Consider the following 25,561-nt stretch of genomic DNA (forward strand, 5'->3'; position numbering starts at 1 on the left):
TTGGGTTTTTAACCCCATCTCCTAGGGTTTGCATTAGTGGGAAGCTGGAGTCAGGAATCAAACCCAGGTACTTCTATGTGGGATGCTGGTGCCTTAACCACTGGGCTAAAAAATGCTTGCTGCTGTCTTCCTCCCACCCTCACACCTTGGTAACATTTAAGTAGCTTCTGTGCACAGTGCTAGATGTAATCATAAGGCAAACATTTCAGGCAGCTCAGTGTGGGGATCGGTGATGGTGCAAGAACAGCTCCATGGGTCAAGGTACAGTCCTTTCCCACGTGGAAGCTTGATCAGCAGAGCATCTGTGACTTGAACTGGCACTCAGACAGGGGACGTGGGTGTCCCAAGCAGCAGCTTAACCTGCTGTGCCACAACATCCGCCCCACTAAACATATTCTATTAGTCATGGGCCAGCTTTGGGGGTGGACAAGGATATCAACTTTATCCCATTTCCTAAATATCTATCTAGCTGCACTGACGGAGGCTCTCATAAGTGCCTCAAATCTTGCTCTGAATTTCATACAGGAGCAGTTTCCAGAAAGCAATCACTTCGAGAGAGGAATACAAAGGTACTACAGAGTCCACAGAGCGGCTGGCGTTGTGGCATAGCAAGGTAAGCTGATACTTGCGATGCCAAAAGGCAGCCCTCATTGGAGTGCTGGTTTGAGTCCCCACTGCTTCGCTTCTGATTCAGCTCCCTGCTTATGCACCTGAGAAGGCGGCAGAAGACCCACGTACTTGAGCCCTAGCAACCCATGAGATGCGAGAGCCAGATGGAGTTCTTAGCATTGCAGAGCGAACCAGCAGAATGAAAAGATCTGTCACTCTGCCTTTAAAAAAAAAATGTTCATGGCAAAATGGAATTATAACATGTTTATTTTAGAGGAAAACATTCTGAAATCCATGCACTTTTTCATAACATACATTTTTACATGCAATTTTTTTTGAAGACTCCTTATGTTTTCCCCATAGGGAGAGGAGGGAATACGTCCAAGGCCTGGGGAGGAAGGTAACGTCCTCCTGCAAGTCATGGTCTCCCATACTTTGACCCCAGTGTGTGGAGACTGTTACTTTTTATCCTTCCCAGATACTTCCTCTTTCCCTTTTTATAACTGCCCTTCTAACTCAATCACAACATGGCAGGTCATCTCTCAATTTGTCTTTTTACTATAAAGGTCCCAATCTCTCTAGCAATCAGTTGCACTGTATACCAGATGATCTATCTTTTCAGGCATTTCTGAGATTCCAAGATTTATTTATTTATTTTTTCCTGAGTACAACCAAATTTAAAGCAGCATTTTCTATACTTTTTTCTATCATTTTCTATTGTCAAAATGATAAATTTGGAGAACAAATGTGGCTCAGGTTTGCTTTCCATCCCCTGGCCAAGTAAGTTCTGACATATGAGCAGATCCAGAACTTTGGGACAAAGTTAATACCCCCTTTATCTTCTTCCCTCACTTATTTATTTATTTGAGAGGTAGAGTTACATTGAGAGGGAGAGATAGAGAGAAAGGTCTTCTGTCTGCTGGTTCAGCTTCCCAGAGCTGTGCCAATCTGAAGCCAGGAGCCAGAAGCCTCCTCCGGGTCTCCCATGCAGGTGTAGGGGCCCAAGGACCTGGGCCATCCTCCACTGCTATCCCAGGTCATAACTGAGAGCGGGATGCTTCCCTCACTTCTTAAATGTGACATTGTCTATGTTAAATAGTTATCAGGAGGGAGCTCTTGCTCTCTGACAAAACTGGAATGTAGAATTAGAAAAAGAAACCAAGGTCCTCATTTTCTTGTAGCAAATAACTAACCCATTACTAAGAACCACATCACAATAAAGTCATGTTTTAATAAATGAGATGCTCTATAAGCTAGCTATATTTCTCAGCTAGCAGCATCTTTACCACTTAAGAGTTTTCTATAGCAAATCAGCTCAAATAAAATCTCTCCAAACACAAAGCTTTGAAATGTGGCAAGAAAGATGTTTGAGATTTTATTCCAATTCTCTTTCATCTCATGCAGTCACATCAAACCTTTATAGCCCTCCACTTTCAAAGACCACTGATAAGCCACGACAAAGGACTTTCGTAAGTCATGCCACATTAACAACATGATTTTAACTCTACTCTTTTGATGACAGTTTCTCAGGAATGTAGGTGTCAAGGTATCTATGACTTAAAATAGATCAGAACTATCTGTTCTCAAGTGTTTCTGAGATGCCTGTGAATACTAAATGCTATCTGCAGTGAGAAATAATATATCTTCTGTCCACTTATTTGATGGCCCACAGATATTTATTAAGCACTGTTGTAAATAAAAAGGAAACTATTTGGTCGTTGTCTCTGTTTCCTGGGAGGAAACTTCTAAGTCCTTAGTGCTTTGGTATGAACTGTGGGCTTCACAGATCACACCTAAGTTGTTATTAATGAAGTGACTCATGGTGGGCTCCCCGTTTCAGTTGGGGGCTGGCCATGCTCTAAGAGGGCTGGTGCATTCTAAATGCTCCAGGGAAGGGAAGAGGGTAGACCACATGGTCAGTGATTCAATCAGCCGTGGTTGATTAGTGAGATCTCAAGACACTGGACACCTGAAGCTTGGGTATCTTCCCTGGGTTAGTGACACATATCAATGTACCAGGAGGGACACTGATTCTGAGTCCTGAGGACAAGGAAGCTCCACATTCAATACCATATCAGACCTCACCCTATTTATTTTGCTTTGATTTGTATTCTTTGTAATAAAACTTCATAATAATAGCAGTTTTAACACTTCCTGAGGAGGAAGTAGGAGCCCCAGTTTGTAGCCATTCAGTTAGCAGTGTAGGCAGCTGGCAGACCCTGGGGCTTGTGGTTGGTGTTTGAAGTGAGGGCACTCTTGTGGAGTTATGCTCTTACCCTGCGAAGTCTATACTACAGGTAGGTAGCATCAGAAATGAATTGCGAGCACCCACTCAAGGTGTGCCACACTGAACCAGACCCTTAACTATACATAACAGACATGATTCTTGCCAAAACGGTGCTTATAAACCTATGGGAGGAGAAACCCCTCAGCAAATAAACATACAATTATAAATTATAAATTGTGATAAAAGGAGGAAGGATCTTGAGGTGCTTACTCTGTTTTAGGAAACAATACTCACAGAACACATTCCAATGTGATGTTATCTGTGAGAAATGATTTGCTATCAACCAGATCTGATCATTTGAATTGTCAGGGACCAAGCAGCAACCTATCTATCTGTGGATGACTGGCTTCCTATCTTGTGAGCTGCAAAGTGAGGAGCTGCTGAATTTTGCAGCTTAAAGCAGTTTCCAGGGGTTTCCTTGGTCTATAGAGATCAGTGCTGAGTCAGGGTACCTGTCATCTTCCGGTGAAAACCAACAATGCTTCACAGTCATTGTTTCCAATGTCTCCTCCACCCCTGCACCTGTTGGTTCCTTGTCTTTAGTAAGAATCTGGCAGTCACCAAATAGAATGCCAGATGTTTACTTTTTGAATTCAGACTTCTCTAGACACAGGTATCTGTGATCAGTTACTTATAAGTTGTTTTTTTGTTTATAATTTGCTGGTCTACTAAAACTAGCAAACAGGACAAGGTACGTAACTATCAGGTAGTCCGTGAAGGCCAGCAGGGGAACAACATTACCATGCACGCTGTGCTCCAAATGTCAGCAGGGGTATTATATCCAGATCCTATTAGAACTTCCAGGGAGCGATATTGCCTTGTTTGAATGTCTTCGGTGAAATGTTTGTGCTAAGTAAATGGATAAGGAAACAGTTATTTTAAAATTCATTTACTCTAAGAGGCATAATACTGCTTAATAATGGAGATTAAAATAAATTATCTGAAATTTCCCAAAGTTGCTGTTAAGTCAATTTCTTAGGTATCATTTTGAGGCTATTAGCTCCAAATAATCCCTCTGCCTTACACACAGCTTTAGTCCAAGTTATCTTTGTAAATGGATGAGTGCAAACTTAACATAGACATACAGATCTAGGGAACAACTGGTGCCTGCTATGTGCAAGGTACTTCCCTAAGTACTACAGATACAGCAGTGAATAAAAAGTTTTTGTGAAAGGATATATGTTCTAAGGAGAGGGAAATTAGGTAAATAAACACAAGTTATCAGATTATGACTAGTGCTGTGTAGAAAATAAAAGGAGGTGAGAGGGAGGGATATAGTGAGAAAATACATGAATGACTATGATAAAAGTATATGTGTTTGGAGAATGGAGGCTTGCAAATTATTTAGGTGTTCAGGGGAAGCACTCTCTGATTAAGATGACATCTGAAGAGTAACTTAAAGAGGAGGAGCAAGTGGGTTGAACACACTACTTTGGGAAGTTCCAGGCAGAAAATAACTGCTTCGTGCTGTATGAACCATGATGAGAACTTTGGCATTCATTTTGAGAGGAGTCAATACAAGGTAAAGAGTATCTGACTTGACTCCCATTTACAAAGGATCACTCTGACAGACAAGTTGACAATAATCTATGGGGGGACAAGGACAGAAGGGATGAAAGTGAGCAGTCTATTACAAGTATTACCGCAGTCATCTGAGTCAAAGTATCTGGTGGCCTGAACCACACAGTAGTATGGCAGACTAATTCTACCTACTTGGAAAGCTGTTCCACATCCCTGCAATTTAGTGCTTAGTTCAGACTTCATTTTTGCTAACAGTTTATCACAATGTTCTAGAATATTGGGAATGAGATCCTGCTGGGGTCTGAACCATTTGTTGTTTACAAAGCATATGGCTCTGAGATTTATGTAACAGATAAAATGATGTCCATTAAAAATAACCCAAATCTTCTACGTATCTAGTAAAAAGTTATAATAATTAATAAAATAATTAGTCATTTAGAGTAAGATTTTTATGATTTAACCTGAAGACTGGAGAAGAAAAACACCTCTTTGAGTTGTTAAAATATCCTTTCAGGAGAAAAATATGGCACTATACATCAAAAAGCCCTTAAAAAAAAACCACCCAACTTTTGACTTCAAAATTCCATGGGTAGGATATTTCCTTAGGGCGATTATGCATTGATTCATGTGCAAAGATTTGCATCACAAAGAGCTATCAAAAACATGTTAAAGATTATAGTATACCAGGGAATAGTATGTAATCAATGGAATCTTACATAAATTCTTGGTTGACAAAGAAGTCTCCATAATGTAAGTAAATTTTTAAAAGTATTCACTTATTTATTTGAAAGGCAGAGTAGAAGAGAAAGTGGGGAAGAGAGAGATCAAGATCTTCCATGCTCATAACAGCTAGGGCTGGCCAGGAGCCAGGAACTCCATCCAGGTCTCTCACATGGGTAGCAGGAACTCAATTTCTTGGGCCATCATCTGCTGCCTCCCAGGTATACCAGCAAAGTATGAAAGTTAGTGAGAGGGCTGGTGCTGTGGTGTACAGGGTTAAGCCATTGTCCGCAGGGCAATGCACATGGATTCAAGTCCTGGCTGCTCCACTTCCTGCTGGTAGCCTGAGAAAGCAGAGAGGATGGCCTGGGTGCTTGGACCCCTGTACCCACACGGGAAACCCAGAGAAAGCTCCTGGTTCTGGCATGGCCCAGCCCTGGCTGTTGCGACCATTTGGGGAGTGAACCAGTGGATGGAAGACCCCTCTCTCTTTCTCTGTGTAATTCTGCCTTTCAAATAAAAAAACAAAACAAAACAAACAAAAAAACAGAAAGTGAGTGAAGCTATGGATAAAACAAGACAGGCCAGGAGTTGACATTACTGAATCTGGGTGATGCTGAGGACGACTGGGGTGGATCATTTGTACTCCAACCTTCTTTCTACTTTCATAAATACATTTGAATATCTCCATAATTAAAGGTTAGAAGAAAAAGTGAAAAACACTTTAAGTGTTAAGTGGCACTTTTATTTCAGTGTAGGTCTAAATTCTCATTTATTCTCAGTTACTTCAAAACATAGCACTGAGACAAGTCCAACTTACCACCCAACATGCATTTCCAAGATCAGCAATCTTCACTTTGAGCTTTTCTGCATTTTTTGGCTCAAGGGGATTAACAAGAAAATTCCCAGCAGCAGATTTTCCTACAGACAACAGGCACCATCAATATAACTATTTAATGAACACAGAAATATCCACAAAAGATAATAAAGGTTTCCAAGGTAAGAGTTGCATAGTTAGGTCTCCAACTGGAAACCTACAATACATTTTCTACATTAAATTAAAAAGAGCACACAGCAGCACCTTGAGTTTCTAGAATCAAAAATCTTTGTCCTCATGACAAGTGAAATGATGTGCCCGCAGTACACAAGAGTAAAATTTAAAATCAGTTGCAACACTTACACATTGAAGTAACCTGGATACCTGCTATAAACCTACAGTCAAAACACATTAGCACTTTCAGTGTAGACATCATGAATGTGTCGTGCAGGGAAGGGATGCTGGGGGAGTGTTATCTCTTGGGTACCTTTGTTGTCCAGTGGTCCATTATGTTCTTGCTCTTGTTCATCATGTTCATCATCACAGGGTATCTCTGCCCGAATACTTTCTTGCAGTTGGCTGATGTCCTGTTCATTGAATGACTGATCTACAGTTGAGGAAGACTGGCAAAGCATGGTATCTGACACCTCAGAGGCTACAGGTGTACAAGAGTCTGTTTCTTGAGATGTGCTGCTGTCTCCATTTTGGGAGCTTAGGAAACTAGGTTCCTGCTTCAAATTTTGGACATCACAGTCATTAGCATTATGCAGATCCTCTTTAAGCCTCAATGTTTCTTTATTACTGTTCTCAGTATAATTAATGATTTCAATTACTCCATTGCAATTAATTTCTGCTGCACCACCCTCTACACCACGTTCCATAAGTGTTTGATCCTGGCCAATGGTACTTGACTCTTCTAAGGAATAAACAAACAAAAAAGGATCTTTGTGTATGTGGGAAAGAACAGAAAAATCTCTTATAAGATCAAAACATTTTCTAGAACTCATGCCGAGTGACATAAAACATAACTTAATATCTAAGACCTATCTATGGAAGGACAAAGATCTTCTCATCCTTACCAAATTGTTAAACTTTTCCTGAGAAAAGCTAGAAATTACATTTGAATATTACCTGCCTAACATTCATGATAAAATCTGTATTCTTGCAAGGACACCCCCAGAGATGTGTTGTATGTATAAAACTATTAATTATATAACAATGATAAATTAATGTCAAAGTGTGCCATAAAGTAATTTTTGTGATGCTCTATTTATACCAAGTTTTTCTTGGGTCATTTTATTAGGTGGGTTCTCTTTCAAGGGTCTTTCAACAGGACTCTCTGATTCTTCTTGCTTGTTAGGTCTTTTTTGCCCAGGGCCCGACTCTTTCTCCATTTCCTCAATTTCCTGCATTCGCTTCTCTAGTAATTCTGCCTGGCGCTTCTGCTTCTTCTTCAATTTCTTCTTCTTATTCTTTGACATTTTGTCAGCCTGGGCGGAGATTACAAACAAATAAAGCCTTCAGGTGGCTAATCCATTACCCCTAGTTGGAGATAACTGTTAATTTTAATCACTTCCTAATTAAATTTTACTCTTTCCCTAACATAGAACTTTAAGCTTTCATTTAACTTAAAAAGATACAGATAGTGTTATGAAACCAAGTAAAAACACAATTAACAGCAATCTTGGCCTTCTGAGCCATCTGTGGTGCTAACGTACTGAGACATTCAGATTCATAGATGCCTCACCATTACAAACCTGCTTAAGACTGCATGGAAATAAACTGGAGAAAATCATGAAGTGCAGGGATTTTTTTTTTTCCCTTTGATTCCCAACCAAAAAACTATGACCATCCAAACAGAAGAACCCATGCCCACAGCCCACAGATCAGAATTAAACATAGAAACACCTTATACTTACTGGTTTAGGTTGGGGAGCAGTACTGACTGAAAAAAAAAGAAAACTAAGTAAGAATCCTGGCATATAGTAGGCAATATAACCTAACCTCAGATCACTCCCCTATGAGAAATAAGTCTTTCTTGTATAGCCTACATTGTAGGGAAGACTATTGTTTTTAAGTGACTTTGGGGAAAACCACATTATTATTGTTGTATTTAAGGGATGCATAGAAAAGTTGCCAAATTTAAAGTTAAATAAATTGAATTCTTCCCCAGTAGCTCTGATCTATGCAAAGGTACAAAGTTCTTACTTCTAGGTTCCACTGCACATGCTGTTGAAATCACCTGCTCCCTATTTCCTTGTTCTGCTTCCAGCAGAAAGTAACAGGCGACCACCTCCTTACCCTCACATGTTTCATCTCCAATTCTTCCTTCTCGGCTCTTGTCAGTTTTAAAAGGGGAGTCTAGGTGACATCAAGGTCTACAGTAATTTGATACATAAAATAACATCTTATGGAAAACAGTTTAGCTTAGGTGGGATCTTCAATCTTCCCTTTTAAAATATTGTAATCATGGTTTTAAAAAACAACCTGTAGTATACAATTTAGTGCCTCTTAAGTGTATGGTTCAGTAGCATTAACTATGTTCACATTATTGTACAATAGTTTAACAGATTCCTAGAAATTTTTTATCTTGCAAACTGAAACTATACCCAAAGAACTCCATTTCTCTCATCTCCAAGCTTGTTTTTTAAAAGAAGTCTATAGGGGCCAGTGCTGTAGCACAGTGGGTTAAGCTGCTGCCTGCAGTGCCAGCATCTCATAGGAGTGCTGGTTCAATTCTCGGCTGCTCCACTTCTGATTCAGCTCCCTGCTAATGGCCTGGGAATAGCAGTGGAGGATGGCCCAAGTCCTTGGGTCCCTGCACCTACATGAGAAACTCAAAAGAAGCCCCTGGCTCCTTGCTTTAGTATGCTCCAGCTCTAGCCATTAGGGCCATTTGGGGAGTGAACCAGCGAATGGAAGATCTCTTTCTCTCTTTTTGTAACTCTGCCTTTCAAATAAAATTTTTAAAAAATTTAAAAGTCTATAACTGATATTTCAATTTGTAATAATAAAGTTCTTCAAGTATGTTTAAACTACTAAAATTAAAATTTGTACCTCAAGTGGGAAAAAAAATTATAACCATAATTTATTTACACAACATAATTCTGAGGCTTACTACTAACTGCTTTAACCTGAAATTTAATCCCAATAACTGGTGCAGGCGAGTAAATGAAACCAAGGAACTCAGTCAAGGTTTCCCAGACAACAGTGAAGGCAAGATTCAAACCAGTCATGCTCTGAATAACAATACTATTTTTCCCCTCTGCAGAACACAGATCCATAGGTGAGCATGTGGGATTAAGGCAAGAGGTGATTATGTTAAGAAGTAAGCATGACCAACAAATCACGAGAAAAATAATTTATAAACAAGAATACGAATTAGCTTTTATAATAGACAACATAAATCTACGTAAGACAACAATCTCAAGCCTTCTTCCCATATGGGAGTAATAATGAGAATAAAATAAGTCTCTTGAAGGCTGATACTATTTCTTAATATTTTATTGTTAAATAATAGAGTGGTGTTTAACTCCCTGGTATTAGAATAAAAATGGACACTTAGCTTCTAAAGAGAACAAAAATCCTTCTAAGAAAACACACCTGCTGATCCGGAAGGTGGAGGCGCTCCAGATCGCTGCCACTCTGTTGCTTCTGCAGCCAGTCTCCGAATGTAGTGCTCGTTCACTGACAACAAGATGTTCTCTGGTTTAATGTCAGTGTGGATGATACGGCACTTGGTGTGTAAATAATCCAGGCCCTGTAACACCTGAATGGGAAAGAGCAGATCTGTAAATACAAATACAAGTCTTTCTGGAGAAGGAAGAAATCACAACATTGGGTTTAAAAAAAAAAAAAAAAAAAAGACATGACAGTGCTTTCTACAAATAACACTTAAAAAAAAAAAAAAAAAAAAAAGCACCAATGGCCAGCGCCGTGGCTTAACAGGCTAATCCTCCGCCTTGTGGCGCCGGCACACCAGGTTCTAGTCCCGGTTGGGGCGCCGGATTCTATCCCGGTTGCCCCTCTTCCAGGCCAGCTCTCTGCTATGGCCTGGGAAGGCAGTGGAGGATGGCCCAAGTCCTTGGGCCCTGCACCCCATGGGAGACCAGGAGAAGCACCTGGCTCCTGCCTTCGGATCAGCGAGATGCGCAGGCCGCAGCAGCCATTGGAGGGTGAACCAACGGCAAAAAGGAAGACCTTTCTCTCTGTCTCTCTCTCACTATCCACTCTGCCTGTCCAAAAAAAAAAAAAAAAAAAAAAAAAGCACCAAGAAATTTCCCCAGAAAGACTGTGAACTGCCCAAGTTTTATAAAGCTAATTCTATTTGGAGACTTTAAATATAGACATTAAAAGACTGAGAAAAATGTTCACAATAAACAATTTAAAGTGTTGAAATGTAGGTGATAAAAGAGATTTTGGTATCTTATCTCATATTTCCTCACTGATAAAAAACAGATCTCTTTCTTCCCAATTTGGAGTTCCTTCAAAGGTATGCTACCCAAAACAAATTATCTGCCTCTTGAAATATTAGTACTTTGCTTTCCAAATGATAAAATTCTATAATGTACATCAAAGGCTATTTAGAGAATGCCAACGAATGTTATATAAAAAGATGCTAACAGCAAATCTGTTAAAATATAAGTAATATTTACAACCAAAACTTATAGGTAAGGGCTCCAATATTCCAAAGTCAGGTACATACACAGAGCCCTTCACCCCTAACAATTACAGCAGATGAACCTGGGGGGAAAAGTTATGCTAACACATTTAAAGAGAGAAATAAAACATAATAAACCCCCAGGGATGAATAAAATATTTAATTCTAACAATTAAAAAAAATCTAGTTTCTAAAATGAAAATTCTATTGGAAATTGGAGACTCCTTAACACATTGAGAAAAAAATATATATACATACATACACACACATACAAAGCCATCACTATCATATAACCAAGATGAAGATACATACTTGCTGAATAATTTTTTTGACACAAGGCAGTGGAAGCCCCTGATAGTTGGACTTGATGATCCACTTGAGCAGATGATGCCCTAAAACTTCAAACACCATACAGATATCTGGAAGTTCTTTAAGGAGGAAAACAGGCACAAGCAAACAACAGGGCGAGACAAGATGTGGATTCCACCCCAAGGGGAACGTTCTATATTATTTTTTCTCAAAACATAACAAAAAGTTATGGAGCTTAACTGAAAAAAATATATGGTTGTCAATATTATAAAATTCCACAGTTTAATGCTGTAGTTAATGAAAATACCCATGAAACAGAAAATTGTGAGGGGCTGGCTTACTGGTAAAATCATGCACATTGAAATTCTCAAAAGCCTCAGCCTGCAGTGCTGGCATCCCATATGGGTGCCAATTCAAGTCCTGGCTGCTCCACTTCCGATCCAGTTCTCTGCTATGGCCTGGGAAAGCAGAAGATGTCCCAAGTGCTTGGGCCTCTGCACCCGCATGAGACCTGGAGGAGGATGCTCCCAGCTCCTGGCTTTGGAACAGCCCAGCTCTGGCCCTTGCAGCCAACTGAGGAGTGAACCAGCGGATAGAAGACTCACTCTCTCTGCCTCTGTACCTCTGCCTTTCAAATAAATTAATTAATTTAAAAAATTCTCAGCGGTAAAAGAAAAAAATGAAACCTATCCATGTAAGAAATGAGAGTACTAGGCTCAGGCTCTTGATCAGTTTCAGGTAAAAGTCAACTAATGTCCAGCCTAACCACCACCACTCCTTCACACTCAAAGCAAGGGAAACAAATTCTTCCTTAACAAAAGACAGCACGTAAAACTTGGCCTAAAAAATGAAAGCACCAATATTTTGTAAAAATAGCAAACAGACTTGCTTTATGCTCTGCAGTTTACAAAGTTAATCTTGATTCTAGCGCCACCAAGTGTTCTCCTTGCATACAAACATCCCAATCACACCATAAGCAGGAAGTCTTAAGCTGACTGGTTGTGCAGGCTCACTGCAGGGATCTTAGCAGTATGTTGATGTCGTCTACCCCCAGGAACTCTACATATATTGGAACGTTTAAGCACACATATATAGTAATCACCTACTGCCCAGAATTTTGGTCTAAATAGGATTCCCCACTAAAACAAAGCTTAGGCTCCTTGGAAAAAATGGTCAAATTCAAGGCTACTGGAAAGGCTAAGCTTGGAATACGTTGCTGATGCTGTACCACTAAATAAGGGAAAAAGTCACAAAGATATAAGCCGCCATTTTAAAGAGGGTGTCACTGACCAAGAATGACGTTTGAGTTAATATAGTAATTAAAAATAGAAAGACGGGCCAGTGTGGGGGTGCAGAGGTTCAGCTACTGCTTGTGATGCCAGCATCCTACACTCGAGTGCCAGTTGGAATCCTGATTGTTCTGCTTCAGACCCAGTCTCCTGCTAATGCACTGCACCTGGGAAGGCAGCAGATGACCACATACTTGGGTCCCTGTTATCTACTAGGAGATATGGATGGAGTTTCTGGCTTCTGGCTTTGGCCTGCCCAACCCAGGCTGTTCCAGGCATTTGGAAAGTGAACCAGTGGATGGCAGATCTGTCACTCTCCCTTTTGAATAAATAAGTAAATCTTAAAAAAATAAAAAAGAGGGGCCAGTGCTGTGGCATGGGTTAAGCCACTGTCTGCAGTTCTAGTATCACCTGTGGCCGTTGGTTCAAGTCCTAGCTGCTCCAGTTCCAATCCAGCTCCCTGCTAATGTTCCTGGCCCAGTGCTGGCTGTTGTGGCCATTTGGGAAGTGAACCAAATGGAAGATTTCTCTATCTCTCCCTCTCTCTGTAATTCTAACTTTCAAATAAAATTAATAAATCTTTAAAAATTAAAATTAAAACGTAAAAAGTAAATCCATACTATTATTAAAGTAAACATGAAGGACATGAAGGGAAGGAAGTGACTTATTTATTTATTTGAGAAGTAGAGTTATAGACAGAAAAAGGGAAAGACAGAAAGGTCTTCCATCTGCTAGTACATTCCCCAAATAATTGTAAAGGCTAGAGCTAAGCCAAGCCAAAGCCAGGAGTCAGGGGTTTCTTCTGGGTCTCCCACATGGGTACAGGGGTCCATACACTTGGGCCATCCTCCGCTGCTTTCCCAGGACATCAACAGGGAGCTGGATCGGAAGTGGAGCAGCCAAGACATGAACCAGTGCCTGTAGGGGATACCAGCACCACCAGCAAACTACTACGCCACAGCATCAGTCTCACATGAAGTACTTTGTGATCTGTAAGAACTATACAAATGAGCTCTTCCTATGAAAATCAGAGGAAGATCGATCCACTTAGATAGGGAGGTAGGACTCCGAGCTATACATCTTACTGCACATTTGAAAAACTGATTGAGGCAGGTGTTGCGGCACAGCAGGTTAAGCTGGATTGGAAGAAGAGCAGCTGGGACATGAACCGGCACCCATATGGGATGCTGGCACTGCAGGCAGAGGTTTAGCCTACTATGCCACAGGACTGGCCTCAGGAAGTGACTTCTCTAAAGAAGAATACCAAGTAATAATCTCCATTTTATTATCACTACAGCAATCACTAAGTAAGAATCAATGAACACTAATCTGCTGGGTAAAAGGACTGTCACAGCACCAAAGCATCACTCCACTGATGGCTTAATTATTATAAAACAAACAAGGAACTTTTACAACAGAGAAATCTGGAAGGGACTGTGGTTAAACTTATCACCAGCGATGACAAGCACAAAGATGGCTCAAGTACTTGGGCCCCTGCCACCTATGAGAGAGAACCAGTTGCAGCTCTAAGCTCTGGCTTTCCCCTGACCCAGCCTCAACCATTGTAGACATTTGGGGAGTGAATCAGTCAGTGGATGGACAATTTCTCTCTCCCTCTCTCGTCACTCTGGCTTTCAAATAAATAAATCTAAAAAAACGAGACAAATAATCAAATGTAGTTGAGAATGTGGTGTAATTAAAACTCGCATACTATGCTAGTGGAAGTGAAAAATGATACAAGCACTTTGGAAAACTGGTTGACAGAAGACCCATCAGTTGGTTATGGAGCAAAATGGAAAAACTAGATAGCTTGATAGTAAAAGACTGACAGAGACATCATAAGAAAATTTACAGGGAGCGTCACTGTAGTATATCAGGATAAACCACTGGCTATGATGGTGGCATCCCATATGGACACCAGTTTGAGTCTTGGCTGCACCACTTCTGATTCAGCTCCGGCTGTTGTGCCTAGGAAAGCAGAGGAAGATGGCTCAGGTGTTTGGGCCCCTGAACCCACATGGGAAACCCATAAGAAGCTCCTGGCTTTGCCTTGGCCCAGCCCTGGACGTGTGGCCATTTGGGAAATGAACCAGTGCATGATAGAGCCTACTATCTCTGTAACTCAGCCTTTCAATAAATAAATTAATTAATCTGAAAAGAAAATTCTAAGATCAGAAGGATAACCAAATCCAACTAAAAACTGATCCCTGTTAAAAATGAGTGGGAATAAGAGAGGTACAGTTTAGCACACGTTCCCTCGGATTTACCCCTAAGGGTGAAGCTAAAAACTTGCTATGGGAATCCAAATCCCATTATGCTGGCAGGTACCAATGCTATCTTACTAGTTAAAATGATCAGTTTAAGTTCTTAACTGATCATAAAGATAGCATTAAGTGTCAAAGGGATCACATAAATAAAACCAAATGTCTGCTAATAACAGGTAGATAGAATTAAAAAGGAGAGAAGGATACAACATGGGAAGCAAGATACACAGCAGACTCATAGAATTTCAAATGCCCTAAACAGCACTCTGGCCTCAGAATCAGCCCTTAAGGCATTCGGATCTGACTAAAAAAGCCCAGGAGAGCATGTCAGGCATGGAAAGCCAAAACACTGGCAAAAAATGACCTAAATGAAAGATCTCTATGAGTGAGATCCCGGTGGAAAAAAGGAGCCATCAAAGAAGGAGGTACCTTTCTCTGAAGGGAGGAGAGAGCTTCCACTTTGATTATGGCCCTGTCTAAATAAGGTCGGATTTGTGGACTCAAGAGGCTTCCATAGCCTTGGCAGCTCATTACAAGAGCCTCGGTTGATTACTGATGTCATAAATAAGAGTGCCAATTGTGCTGGCACCATGGCTCAATAGGCTAATCCTCCACCTGCGGCACCGGCACACCGGGTTCTAGTCCTGGTCAGGGTGCCAGATTCTGTCCCGGTTGCCCCTCTTCCAGGCCAGCTCTCTGCTATGGCCCGGGAGGGCAGTGAGGATGGCCCAAGTGCTTGGGCCCTGCACCTGCATGGGAGACAAGGAGAAGCACCTGGCTCCTGGCTTAGGATCAGCACGATGCGCCGGCCGCAGCAGCATTGGAGGGTGAACCAATGGCAAAAAAGGGAAGACCTTTCTCTCTGTCTCTCACTGTCCACTCTGCCTGTCAACAAATAAATAAATAAATAAATAAGAGTGCCAATTGTTAAATAAACAACAGGAGTCACTGTGCACTTGCTCCCCATGTAGGACCTCTGTCCTTAAAGTGTTGTACTATGAGAAGTAACGGTAAAACTAGTCTTCAAGCAGTACTTTATACTTTGTGTGTCTGTGTGGGTGCAAACTGTTGAAATCTTTACTCAGTATAGAGTTGCTCTTCTGTATATAAAGATAATTAAAAATGAATCTTAATGAAGAATGGAATGGGAGAGGGAGTAGGAGGTGGGACAGTTTGGGGGTGGAGGGCAGAACCGCTATAATAAGTTGTACTTATGAAATTTATATTAAATAAAAGCTTTCTATAAAAAAAAGGATAACTGAAATGAAAGGGAAACATAAAAAGAAAAAAAACTCTCAGAGAGCTGATGTAAAGGAAACACCAAAGGAATGAAAAAACTGAGTAAGGGTTGTATTGCAGGGTACATTATGAATAAGAGGTATCAGCAAGAAACAAAGTACACAGTGAAAAAAAAAAGTACCCTAAATACAGAGGTGGTCATACTGATAGCCAATGACTCACTAATGAATTTCTTTTCTTTTTTTTTAATTTTTGACAGGCAGAGTGGATAGTGAGAGAGAGAGAGACAGAGGGAAAGGTCTTCCTTTGCCCGTTGGTTCACCCTCCAATGGCCGCTGCGCTGCAGCCGGTGCACCGCACTGATCCGAAGGCAGGAACCAGGTACTTACCCTGATCTCCCATGGGGTTTAGGGCCCAAGCACTTGGGCCATCCTCCACTGCACTCCCGGGCCACAGCAGAGAGCTGGCCTGGAAGAGGGGCAACCGGGACAGAATCCAGCGCCCCAACTGGGACTAGAACCTGGTGTGCTGGCGCCACTAGGCGGAGGATTAGCCTATTGAGCCACAGCGCCGGCCAATGAATTTCAATATCATAGAGAGGCCAGCTGTCCCTTCTCAATCACTCTTTTCCCTCAACCTTGAAGGACATAGATTTAGCCAATTTATGTTGAAATCAAAAGTAACCAACATTAATGTGAGAAAGGACAGCAATCCAGAAAAAAAGCAGTATGCCCAGACATAGAAAAAAGTACGATACATACCTCTGTGCAGGTATGTTGTGATATGAAAGTGAATAGAGGCAGAAGCAAGATATAACTCCTTAATCTTTATCACTGTGCTTCTAGTTATACCCTTTGCAATTTTTAATAGCAAATAAACAGAGATATGACAATTGGGAGATAAGTAGGAGGAAGAGCAGACAGAGAAATGGCTAAGGACAAGGGAAGAATAAAACAAGGCTTCAGTAGTGAACAACTACAGAAACCACCTAGTAATGTTTGGAAAATATCTTAGAATTTGAAATTTCAACAAAGACATCTAAAAAAAATTCTTGCTTAGGCCTAAATAAACATACTCAACATTACTGAGAACATAAAATATCTTATAATTTTACTTGTACTTTTCCAACTTATAAAGAAATGTGGCAAATGACAAGGCTACTATGACATCGATGTAAGCTTTACATACACACATGATGCTGTTTTAAGATGGATATAGTAGCTTTCCTTAGAGATCTGGGGATCTTTGATTTTTATTTCCTCCAGGAAATGACTAAGAACTAACTTCAAGGGCCAGTGCTATGATACAATGGGTTTAGCTGCCGCCTGCAGACCAGCATCCCACATGGTCACTGGTTCAGGTCCCGGCTGCTCCACTTCTGATCTAGCTCCTTGCCAATGTGTCTGGGAAAGCAGTGAAAGACGGCCCGAGTGCTCTGGCCCCTGCACCCAGGGGTACAGCTCCTGGGTTTGACCTGGCCCAACCCTGACTGTTAAGGCGGCCATTTAGGGAGTGAACAGCAGATGGAAGATCTCTCTCCTTCTCTGTAACTCCCCTTTCAAATAAACAAATCTTTTTTTTTTTAAAAGGAACATCACATTGATATTTTTCACATTATCACTTTGTTCTTTTTCTCACTTTCTTCATTTCTTCCCATAGTCCACATGAAACCAGTCATATGCACCTCATTTTCCTTAAAAAAAAAAAAAAAAAAAAAAAAAAGTGGCAATTAAGAATGTGTTACAAAAAGCACAGAAAGTAAAATGACAGATGAAATGTCATTCCTTAGATTTTTTTTTTTTTTTTTAATTAGACAGGCAGAGTTAGACAGTGAGAGAGAGAGAGAGAGAGAGAAAGGTCTTCCTTCCATTGGCTCACCCCCCAAATGGCCACCATGGCCGGTGCACTGCGCCGATCCGAAGCCAGGAGTCAGGTGCTTCCCCCTGGTCTCTCATGTGGGTACAGGGCCCAAGCACTTGGGCCATCCTCCACTGCACTCCCTGGCCACAGCAGAGAGCTGGCCTGGAAGAGGAGCAACCGGGACCAGAACCCGGCGCCCATACGGGATGCCGGCGCTGCAGGTGGATGATTAACCAAGTGAGCCACGGCGCTGGCTCCATTTAGATTTTAAAATAGTTTTGGATTGGTAATTTTAGATTTTGCAATCTGAGAAAAATAATACTTCACTGTTTATTCTGACAGATCTAGACATTTATAAACATAGCTGTTGCAACCTTTCAATGAAGATCACTTCGATTGTAACTTGTCAAGAAAATCAGCCAAGGTTTCTTCTAACTCTAAAATTCTAAAAATATAAATAAAAACATAAACAAGTCAGTTTTGGAGGCCTGTACTGTGGCCCAGCGGGTTAAGATGCTGCCTGTAATGCTGGCTACCACAGCACCGGTTTTGTCCCTAACGCTCTGCTTTGGATCCAGCTCACTCCTGATGTGCCTGGGAAAGCAGTGGAAGATGGTTCCCGGCTTCAGCCTGACCCAGCCCTGGCCATTGTAGCCATTTGGGGGAGTGAACCAGTGAATAGATCTCTTTTTCTCTCTCTCTGCCTTTCAAATAAATAAATATGATAGAATGTTAACAATCATAGTTGTTTAATTCTAAACACAACCTACATATAGTCTCTTAAATAGTGAGCCCTGGGGGCTGGCCCTGTGGCACAGTGGGTAGGGCCGCTGCCTACAGTGCTGGCATCCCATGTGGGCGCTGGTTTGAGTTCGGCTGTTCCACTTCCACCCGGCTCTCTGCTGTGGCCTGGGAGAGCAATAGAGAATGGCCCAGGTTCTTGAACCCCTACACCCATAGGGGAGACCTGGAAGAGGCTCCTGGCTCCTGTCTTCAGATTGGCCCAGCTCTGTCCGCTGTGGCCAGTTGGGGAGTGAATTGGCGGATGAAAGACTTCTCTCTCTGCCTCTCCTCTTTCTGTGTAACTCTGACTTTCAAATAAATAAATAAATCTTTAAAAAAAATTAGTAAGGCCTGGTGGGTAATAAATAAATCTACCTTAAATTCTTGTTTACTCATTATTTTTCCTAGAAAATCACTTCCTTTAAAATGTCTGTCCTAGTGGCCAGCACTGTGGTGCAGTGGGTTAAAGCCCCAGCCTGCAGCACCAGCCTCTCATATGGGTGCCAGTTTGAGTTCTGGCTGCTCCACTTCTGATCCAGCTCCCTGCTAATGTGCCTGGGGAAAGCAGTAGAAGATGGCCCAACTCCTTGGGCCCCTGCACCCACGTGGGAGACCCGGAAGGAGCTTCTGGCTCCTGGCTTCAGATTGGCTCAGCTTTAGCCACCGTGGCCATTTAGGGAGTAAACCAGCAGATAGAAGACCTCTCTCTCTGTCTCTACCTCTCTCTGTAACTCTTTCAAATAAATAAAATAAATCTGTTTTAAAAAAACGTCTGTGCCAACTTGATAAAGCTTATAGAACCTTTATTTAGTAATACAAGGTTATTCACTTAAAATATTTCTTTTCATGCTAGTTTACTTTGCTTGAAACGGGGGGGGGGGGGGGGGGGGACGACGACCAGAAGCAATATCCTGAAAAGATGATCCCTAGAAACAGACACAATTCAGATGCGTGTTTCTAAGTATACAGTGAAAGGTAGCTTTACTGTAGTTTGCCTTGAGAAAAGACATCTTCGCTACTTACACAAATCTTGTTCCTTTCTTAGGGATAGTTATTTCACAATTTATTAAGAATAGGTTCTTAAAAAAGGATACGAGTTCCATTAACTCCTGATATTTTAAAGTCATCTAGCAGCTGAACAACCATTTCTCTGTTGGGATCATTAGGGTCCGAATTGCGAACCTGTAGTGGGGAAGAGGCAGCATTTAGTCAAAAGGAGAGTAAAGAAATAAACCAAGAGTTTGGGCAGCAACACCTGCAACAAATCAACTCCAGACTATGTTTCTAATTCAACCATTTTGTTGCTCAAAATGTGGCCTCCAAACTGACTATTGGTTTCCAGGTTATGAGGAATCAAGGGATCAACTGTTGACCTAATCACACTGTAAAAGATATATTTACTCAAACATTGTTCCTTTTAATCATAATAAGAGAGAAAAACATTTATGACAGTGCTACCTGGTACATAAAAACATATTCAATGAATATTTTTATTTCAAAGTATTTTGAAAGTATTGAAAGTATTGTTTAGGAAGAATTCTAATCAAACCAAATACCACCACTTCCCCTCCACATGCACAGAAAAGTGTAAATAGCATCATCTTCCTCCATCTCTTTAAGGATGTAGCAATTTTATAGTAAAATTAGGCATGCTAAAGAGTCTACCACTTGTGTCTTAATTCAGTAAGACTTTATAATGCTTTGCACTTCACATATATGATCTAATACTCACTGATTTCAGCAACCGGATTTCATCTAGTGCCGTTTCAGTATAATGTTCAGCACTTTTAACAACTTTCATTGCCACAAACTTCTTCCCCCTAAGAAACAAAACAGAGGCAATTAAGATGAAATATCCCACTCTTTTTTTTTTTAAAGCTTTTTTAAAAAATGCTTTTCAAAGAAGATTTATTTAAAAAAGGGGGAGAGACAGAAAGGCAAAAGAGATAGAGAATCCAATCTACTGGCTGACTCCCTTAAATGCCTACAACAGCTGGAGCTGGACCAGGATAAACCTGAGTGCCAGGAACTCAATCCAGGTCTCCCATGTGGTGACAGGGACCCAATTATTTGAGCCCTCACTGCTGTCTCCCTCCTAACCTCCATGGTCTACATCAGCAGGCAGCTGGAACCGAGAGCAGAGCCGGACTCTAACCCAGGCCCTGGTAAGGCACATGGGCATCCCAAGTGGTTGTTAACCACTGCACTAAATGTCTGCCCCAGGAAGCTAACACTAAACCGTAACTGTGAGGAGACAGAGTACAAATACTGATGTGATGTTTGCCTAGAGTCAAACACGAGGTATGTCTATCGATCTGTTGTATCTTTTAGTGGCACTAATTGGCCAGACCTCATTTAGAGTCAGAAAATCTATTTTCAGATAATCTCAGTCATTAAACATTTCCTGTAAGTTAAAAATCCAACTTCTGGCCAGCGCTGTGGCTCACTAGGCTAATCCTCTGCCTTGCGGCGCCGGCACACCGGGTTCTAGTCCCGGTCGGGGCACCGATCCTGTCCCGGTTGCCCCTCTTCCAGGCCAGCTCTCTGCTGTGGCCAGGGAGTGCAGTGGAGGATGGCCCAAGTCTTTGGGCCCTGCACCCCATGGGAGACCAGGAGAAGCACCTGGCTCCTGCCATAGGAACAGCGCGCGCGCCTACCGCGGCGGCCATTGGAGGTTGAACCAACGGCAAAAAGGAAGACCTTTCTCTCTATCTCTCTCTCACTGTCCACTCTGCCTGTCAAAAAAAAAAAAAAAAAAAAAAAAAAAAATCCAACTTCGGAACATCTTCCTGAAACAAGTAAAACCAAGAAATGGGGATAAATTAAGAGGGAAAATCCCACCAGATCAGAAGCATTCTCTGTATCTTTTAGGCAAAGTTAAAAAGTAAATACTTTGTTATAAGAAGACAGAAGTATCTGCATGAAAAGAAAATGAGGAATATCATAAAAACTCCAATAACAAAAAAGTACATAAATAGCAATCACTGTCTCATCAAAGACATTACTTTTTTTTTTTTTTTTTTGACAGGCAGAGTGGATAGTGAGAGAGAGAGAGACAGAGAGAAAGGTCTTCCTTTTTGCCGTTGGTTCACCCTCCAACGGCCGCCGCGGCCAGCACATCTCGCTGATCCGAAGCCAGGAGCCAGGTGCTTCTCCTGGTCTCCCATATGGGTGCAGGGCCCAAGCACTTGGGCCATCCTCCACTGCACTCCTTGGCCACAGCAGAGAGCTGGCCTGGAAGAGGGGCAGCCGGGACAGAATCCGGCGCCCCAACCAGGACTAGAACCCGGTGTGCCGGCGCTGCAAGGCGGAGGATTAGCCTGTTAAGCCACGGTGCCGGCCAACTTTTTTTTTTTTTTTTTTTAAAGATTTATTTATTTATTTGAAAGGCAGAGCTACAGAGAGGCAGAGACAGAGAGAGAGGTCTTCCATCCGCTGCTTCACTCCCCAAATGACTGCAATGGCCAGAGCTGTGCCGATACAAAGCCAGGAGCTATGAGCTTCTTCCAGGTCTCCCACATGGGTACAGGGCCCAAGTGCTTGGGCCATCTTCTACTGCTTTCCCAGGCCACAGCAGAGAGCTGGATCGGAAGAGGGGCAGCCGGGATTAGAACTGGCGCCCATCTGAGATGCCGACGCCACAAGCAGAGGATTAACCTGCTATACTACAGAACTGGCCCTGATAATATACTTTTAAATACTCAAAATTCAGTAAATCTGTAGCAGGGGGCCAGTACTGTGGCGTAGTGGGTAAGGCCGCCGCATCCAACGCCAGCATCCAATATGGGCACTGGTTTGAGATCTGGCTGTTCCATTTCCAAATCATCTCCCTGATAATGTGCCTGGGAAAGTAGTGGAGGATGGCCCAAGTGCTTGGGCCCCTGCACCCACATGGGAGATCCAGAAGAAGATCCTGACTCCTGGCTTTGGCCTGGCTTAGCCCCAGCCATTGCAGCCATTTGGGGAGTAAACCATCAGATGAAAGATCTTTCTCTGTCTCTTCCTCTGTGTAACTGACTTTCAAATAAAAAAATAAAATTTGTAGTTGGCTAACTTTTAAGTTGATAATCTTGTATGCCTGCTAATGATGTAATAAATATCTAAATGGTCCTTGGCAGAAAAAAGGTTCCCCACCCCTTGACCATTATCTAAAAATTTAACCCTGCTCCAATGAGAAGACACTTATTTAAAATAACTTTGAATTTGAGAGCTACAACTGCTTTACTGACACTAATCAACCTTTTGTCTCTAAGGCAGAGAGGCAGAGATATATTACTGATTCTTCATGAGAGGAAAGTGATTTGTCCAAAATCATAAAGATGATATTAGCAACAACAAAATGCTGATCAGGAAATCAGCATAGAGATAAGACTGAAGCCTGAATCATCCTTGGAAAAATCAGATGAAAACATACATGTCATCTCACTGATTCTTTTACAGGACCACTGAAACTTACTGAATATCCCATGATAACCACACTGTAGAAAAGTGACCCCAGCCCAGCTTTCGGATCACATGGTATCTCCCATTGAATAGATCGCCGATTTTCACAAGATGATAACCTCCTGGAAGAAACAACAGAGGATATAATAAAAAAAAAACCAAGATGAGAAACAATTACAAATAGTAAGAAGTACCTCACAGCCATTTTTCAGCATCTATACAACTTTTATCAAATAAAGTTTCTGTACAATTTAACAGAAAAAAAAACTTTTTTTTTTTTTTTTTTTTGACAGGCAGAGTGGATAGTGAGAGAGAGAGACACAGAGAGAAAGGTCTTTCTTTTTGCCGTTGGTTCACCCTCCAATGGCCGCCGCTGCCGGCGTGCTGCGGCCGGCGCACCGTGCTGATCCAAAGGCAGGAGCCAGGTGCTTCTCCTGGTCTCCCATGCAGGTGCAGGGCCCAAGCACTTGGGCCATCCTCCACTGCCCTCCTGGGCCATAGCAGAGAGCTGGCCTGGAAGAGGGGCAACCAGGACAGAATTCGGCGCCCCGACTGGGACTAGAACTTGGTGTGCCGGTGCCGCAGGCGGAGGATTACACTATTGAGCCGCGGCGTCTGCCAACAGAACAAAATCTTAACAGTCAAATCAGCCACTCGGTATTACTGAGCTCCTGTTACAAAAAAAATTCCAGTGAATAAGAATAATGATTTAAACATGTGATACCCTGCAGAACAACCTCATCCTCAAATAAAAACAAATTTATGTGTCACAATATTCTTGTTCCTCTATAATCTATAAACTAAACATATAATTATAGTTGCAGCCTCAGGTTGTTTTCTCACGTATGCTCGACAGACCAAATATCCAAATGAGGAAGCACAAACAGTTGACGCCGTAGTACCTCCTTATGGAATTACCTTTACAGTAATCATTGGGATCTTCCTGCTCATCATCATCAGATCCCAGAATCTCCTCTTCCTGCTCTGGTAGGTCACTCTCAGAGTGGGGAGCAGAACCTCGGTGCTGAGTTTCAGATCTAAGAAATGATACAAACATGTTCATTCCATATGAACAGAAGAAAATAGTTTTTAGAAAATGTCATCAAAATTTTCCCTCACTAAACTTTCAGCCATGTAAGCAGAATATTACCAAGTGGCAGCCTAGGAAAATATTAGTTATAGCCTAATCTCATGTTAGGAAGACACTAGTTGGCCGGCGCTGCAGCTCACTAAGCTAATCCTCTGCCTGTCAAAAAAAAAAAAAAAAAAGGAAGACACTAGTCTCAAAAAAGTCACTGAGAAAGCTACTGGAATTTCTTCTACTATTTTGTTGTATCCTCATGAAAATATTCATCTGTAATCACAGAGTGTTTTAAAAAAATCGTTGTTTCCTGTTTTTCCAGTTATACTGTTTCTATGCAGTCTCTTGAATCTCAATGTTTCCTTTAGAATTATCACAACTTTGGCACATTCTGCGCAGCTGGACATGTAACACATAGATTTCACCAGTAAAATAAAGCTGTCAAGTATTTTTAGTAATATTTATTCTGTATTTAGAATTACTCCCCCGAAGTTAACTACTAGATACTGAGACATTCCCCATCTATAAAAATGTTAACTGTCGAAAACTTAGAAAACATTCATTTTCAGACACCTCAATCTGGAGAATTATTAACATTTTAGACTATTTCCCTCCAATCCGTGGTCAGGAATGCTTTTAAGGACTGTCGTGTAGTATGATAGTTTTCCAAAAGGGTTGCAGTAAGCTCCATCCCCATCAGCCCCAGCATAGAAAGCTTGGTTATCTGACAGGTAAAAACACTATCTCCACGAGCCATGCAACATTGCTAGAGCATAATGACTCATTATATCTGGGGCTCTTCAGCTCTCAACTGAACTGCTCTTTTAAAAACAAGGTACCTTTAATAAAAAAAAAAAAAAAAAAAAAAAACACAACACAACAACCTACCCCATTTTACAATGTTATCGATTCCTTTCACCATCACGTTATCAAGTTTTGTACACTGTGTGTCATTTTATAAAAAATGAACACATCATCACAAGTTTTCTACACTGGTAGGTTTAGGAGGCAGAAAGATTTGCATTTAGGTTCTGACACTTATCAGCTGCCTGCTTTACAGAGTTTTAAGGAAAAAATTAATAAAAATAAAGCAGTATATCTTTCATTAATTAAAGGTAAAGGAATTTTAATTTCCAGTTTTCAATATTTATCTTTTCATAAGACTGTTTGACCAGACTGTTTTTTCAAAAGATTCAATTTTACAAAAGAATTTTAATAGCAAAACCAATTACAGGGTATTACTGAGCTACTGAGACCTAACAATACCTTGGTGAGTATGACTAATGATTTAGATTTAGATTGTTAGTGGCCACTCCAACTTTCTCAATTTGTAATTTTTTTGTTCCCAGAGCACACAAAAGTAGCCATAAATCAGCATGATTCAATGTTCATTTTTAGTGAAGATATATCTTTGGGAAACCTTAGTAGTGAATTGGCTTCAAGTTCCTAAGTGGAAATAACAAGTATTCTGAAATGTGAGATTAAGATGGAAAAGCAAACAGATCTTTGATTTAAATTTAATGAAGGTAAATGTTACCTTTTACAATTTTCATAGTAGACATAATTGTAACTGAAAGTGGTAAAAATCGGATTTTACAATACTGAAGTACCCAAATTCCTCAAGTATCATGGGAATTTTAAAAAATCACTTTTTAAAGATTCAAACCATTTCTGGAAGC

At 41.2% G+C, this 25,561-nt stretch overlaps 1 protein-coding gene across 1 annotated transcript in view; it reads right to left on the reverse strand.

Annotated features, from left to right (window-relative positions):
* SRPK1 (SRSF protein kinase 1) overlaps positions 1 to 25,561 on the reverse strand; it is a 68,313-nt gene that overhangs the window by 14,186 nt on the left and 28,566 nt on the right. Inside the window, 11 exon segments of the mRNA XM_062186017.1 lie at positions 3,638 to 3,745; positions 5,958 to 6,058; positions 6,442 to 6,870; positions 7,231 to 7,444; positions 7,874 to 7,899; positions 9,558 to 9,723; positions 10,927 to 11,033; positions 19,453 to 19,540; positions 20,091 to 20,178; positions 22,815 to 22,923; positions 23,720 to 23,838. Coding sequence (XP_062042001.1) covers positions 3,638 to 3,745; positions 5,958 to 6,058; positions 6,442 to 6,870; positions 7,231 to 7,444; positions 7,874 to 7,899; positions 9,558 to 9,723; positions 10,927 to 11,033; positions 19,453 to 19,540; positions 20,091 to 20,178; positions 22,815 to 22,923; positions 23,720 to 23,838 — 1,555 coding nt within the window.

This window comes from Lepus europaeus, chromosome 3 (genome assembly GCF_033115175.1).
Source record: "Lepus europaeus isolate LE1 chromosome 3, mLepTim1.pri, whole genome shotgun sequence".
Lineage (NCBI taxonomy): Eukaryota > Metazoa > Chordata > Mammalia > Lagomorpha > Leporidae > Lepus > Lepus europaeus.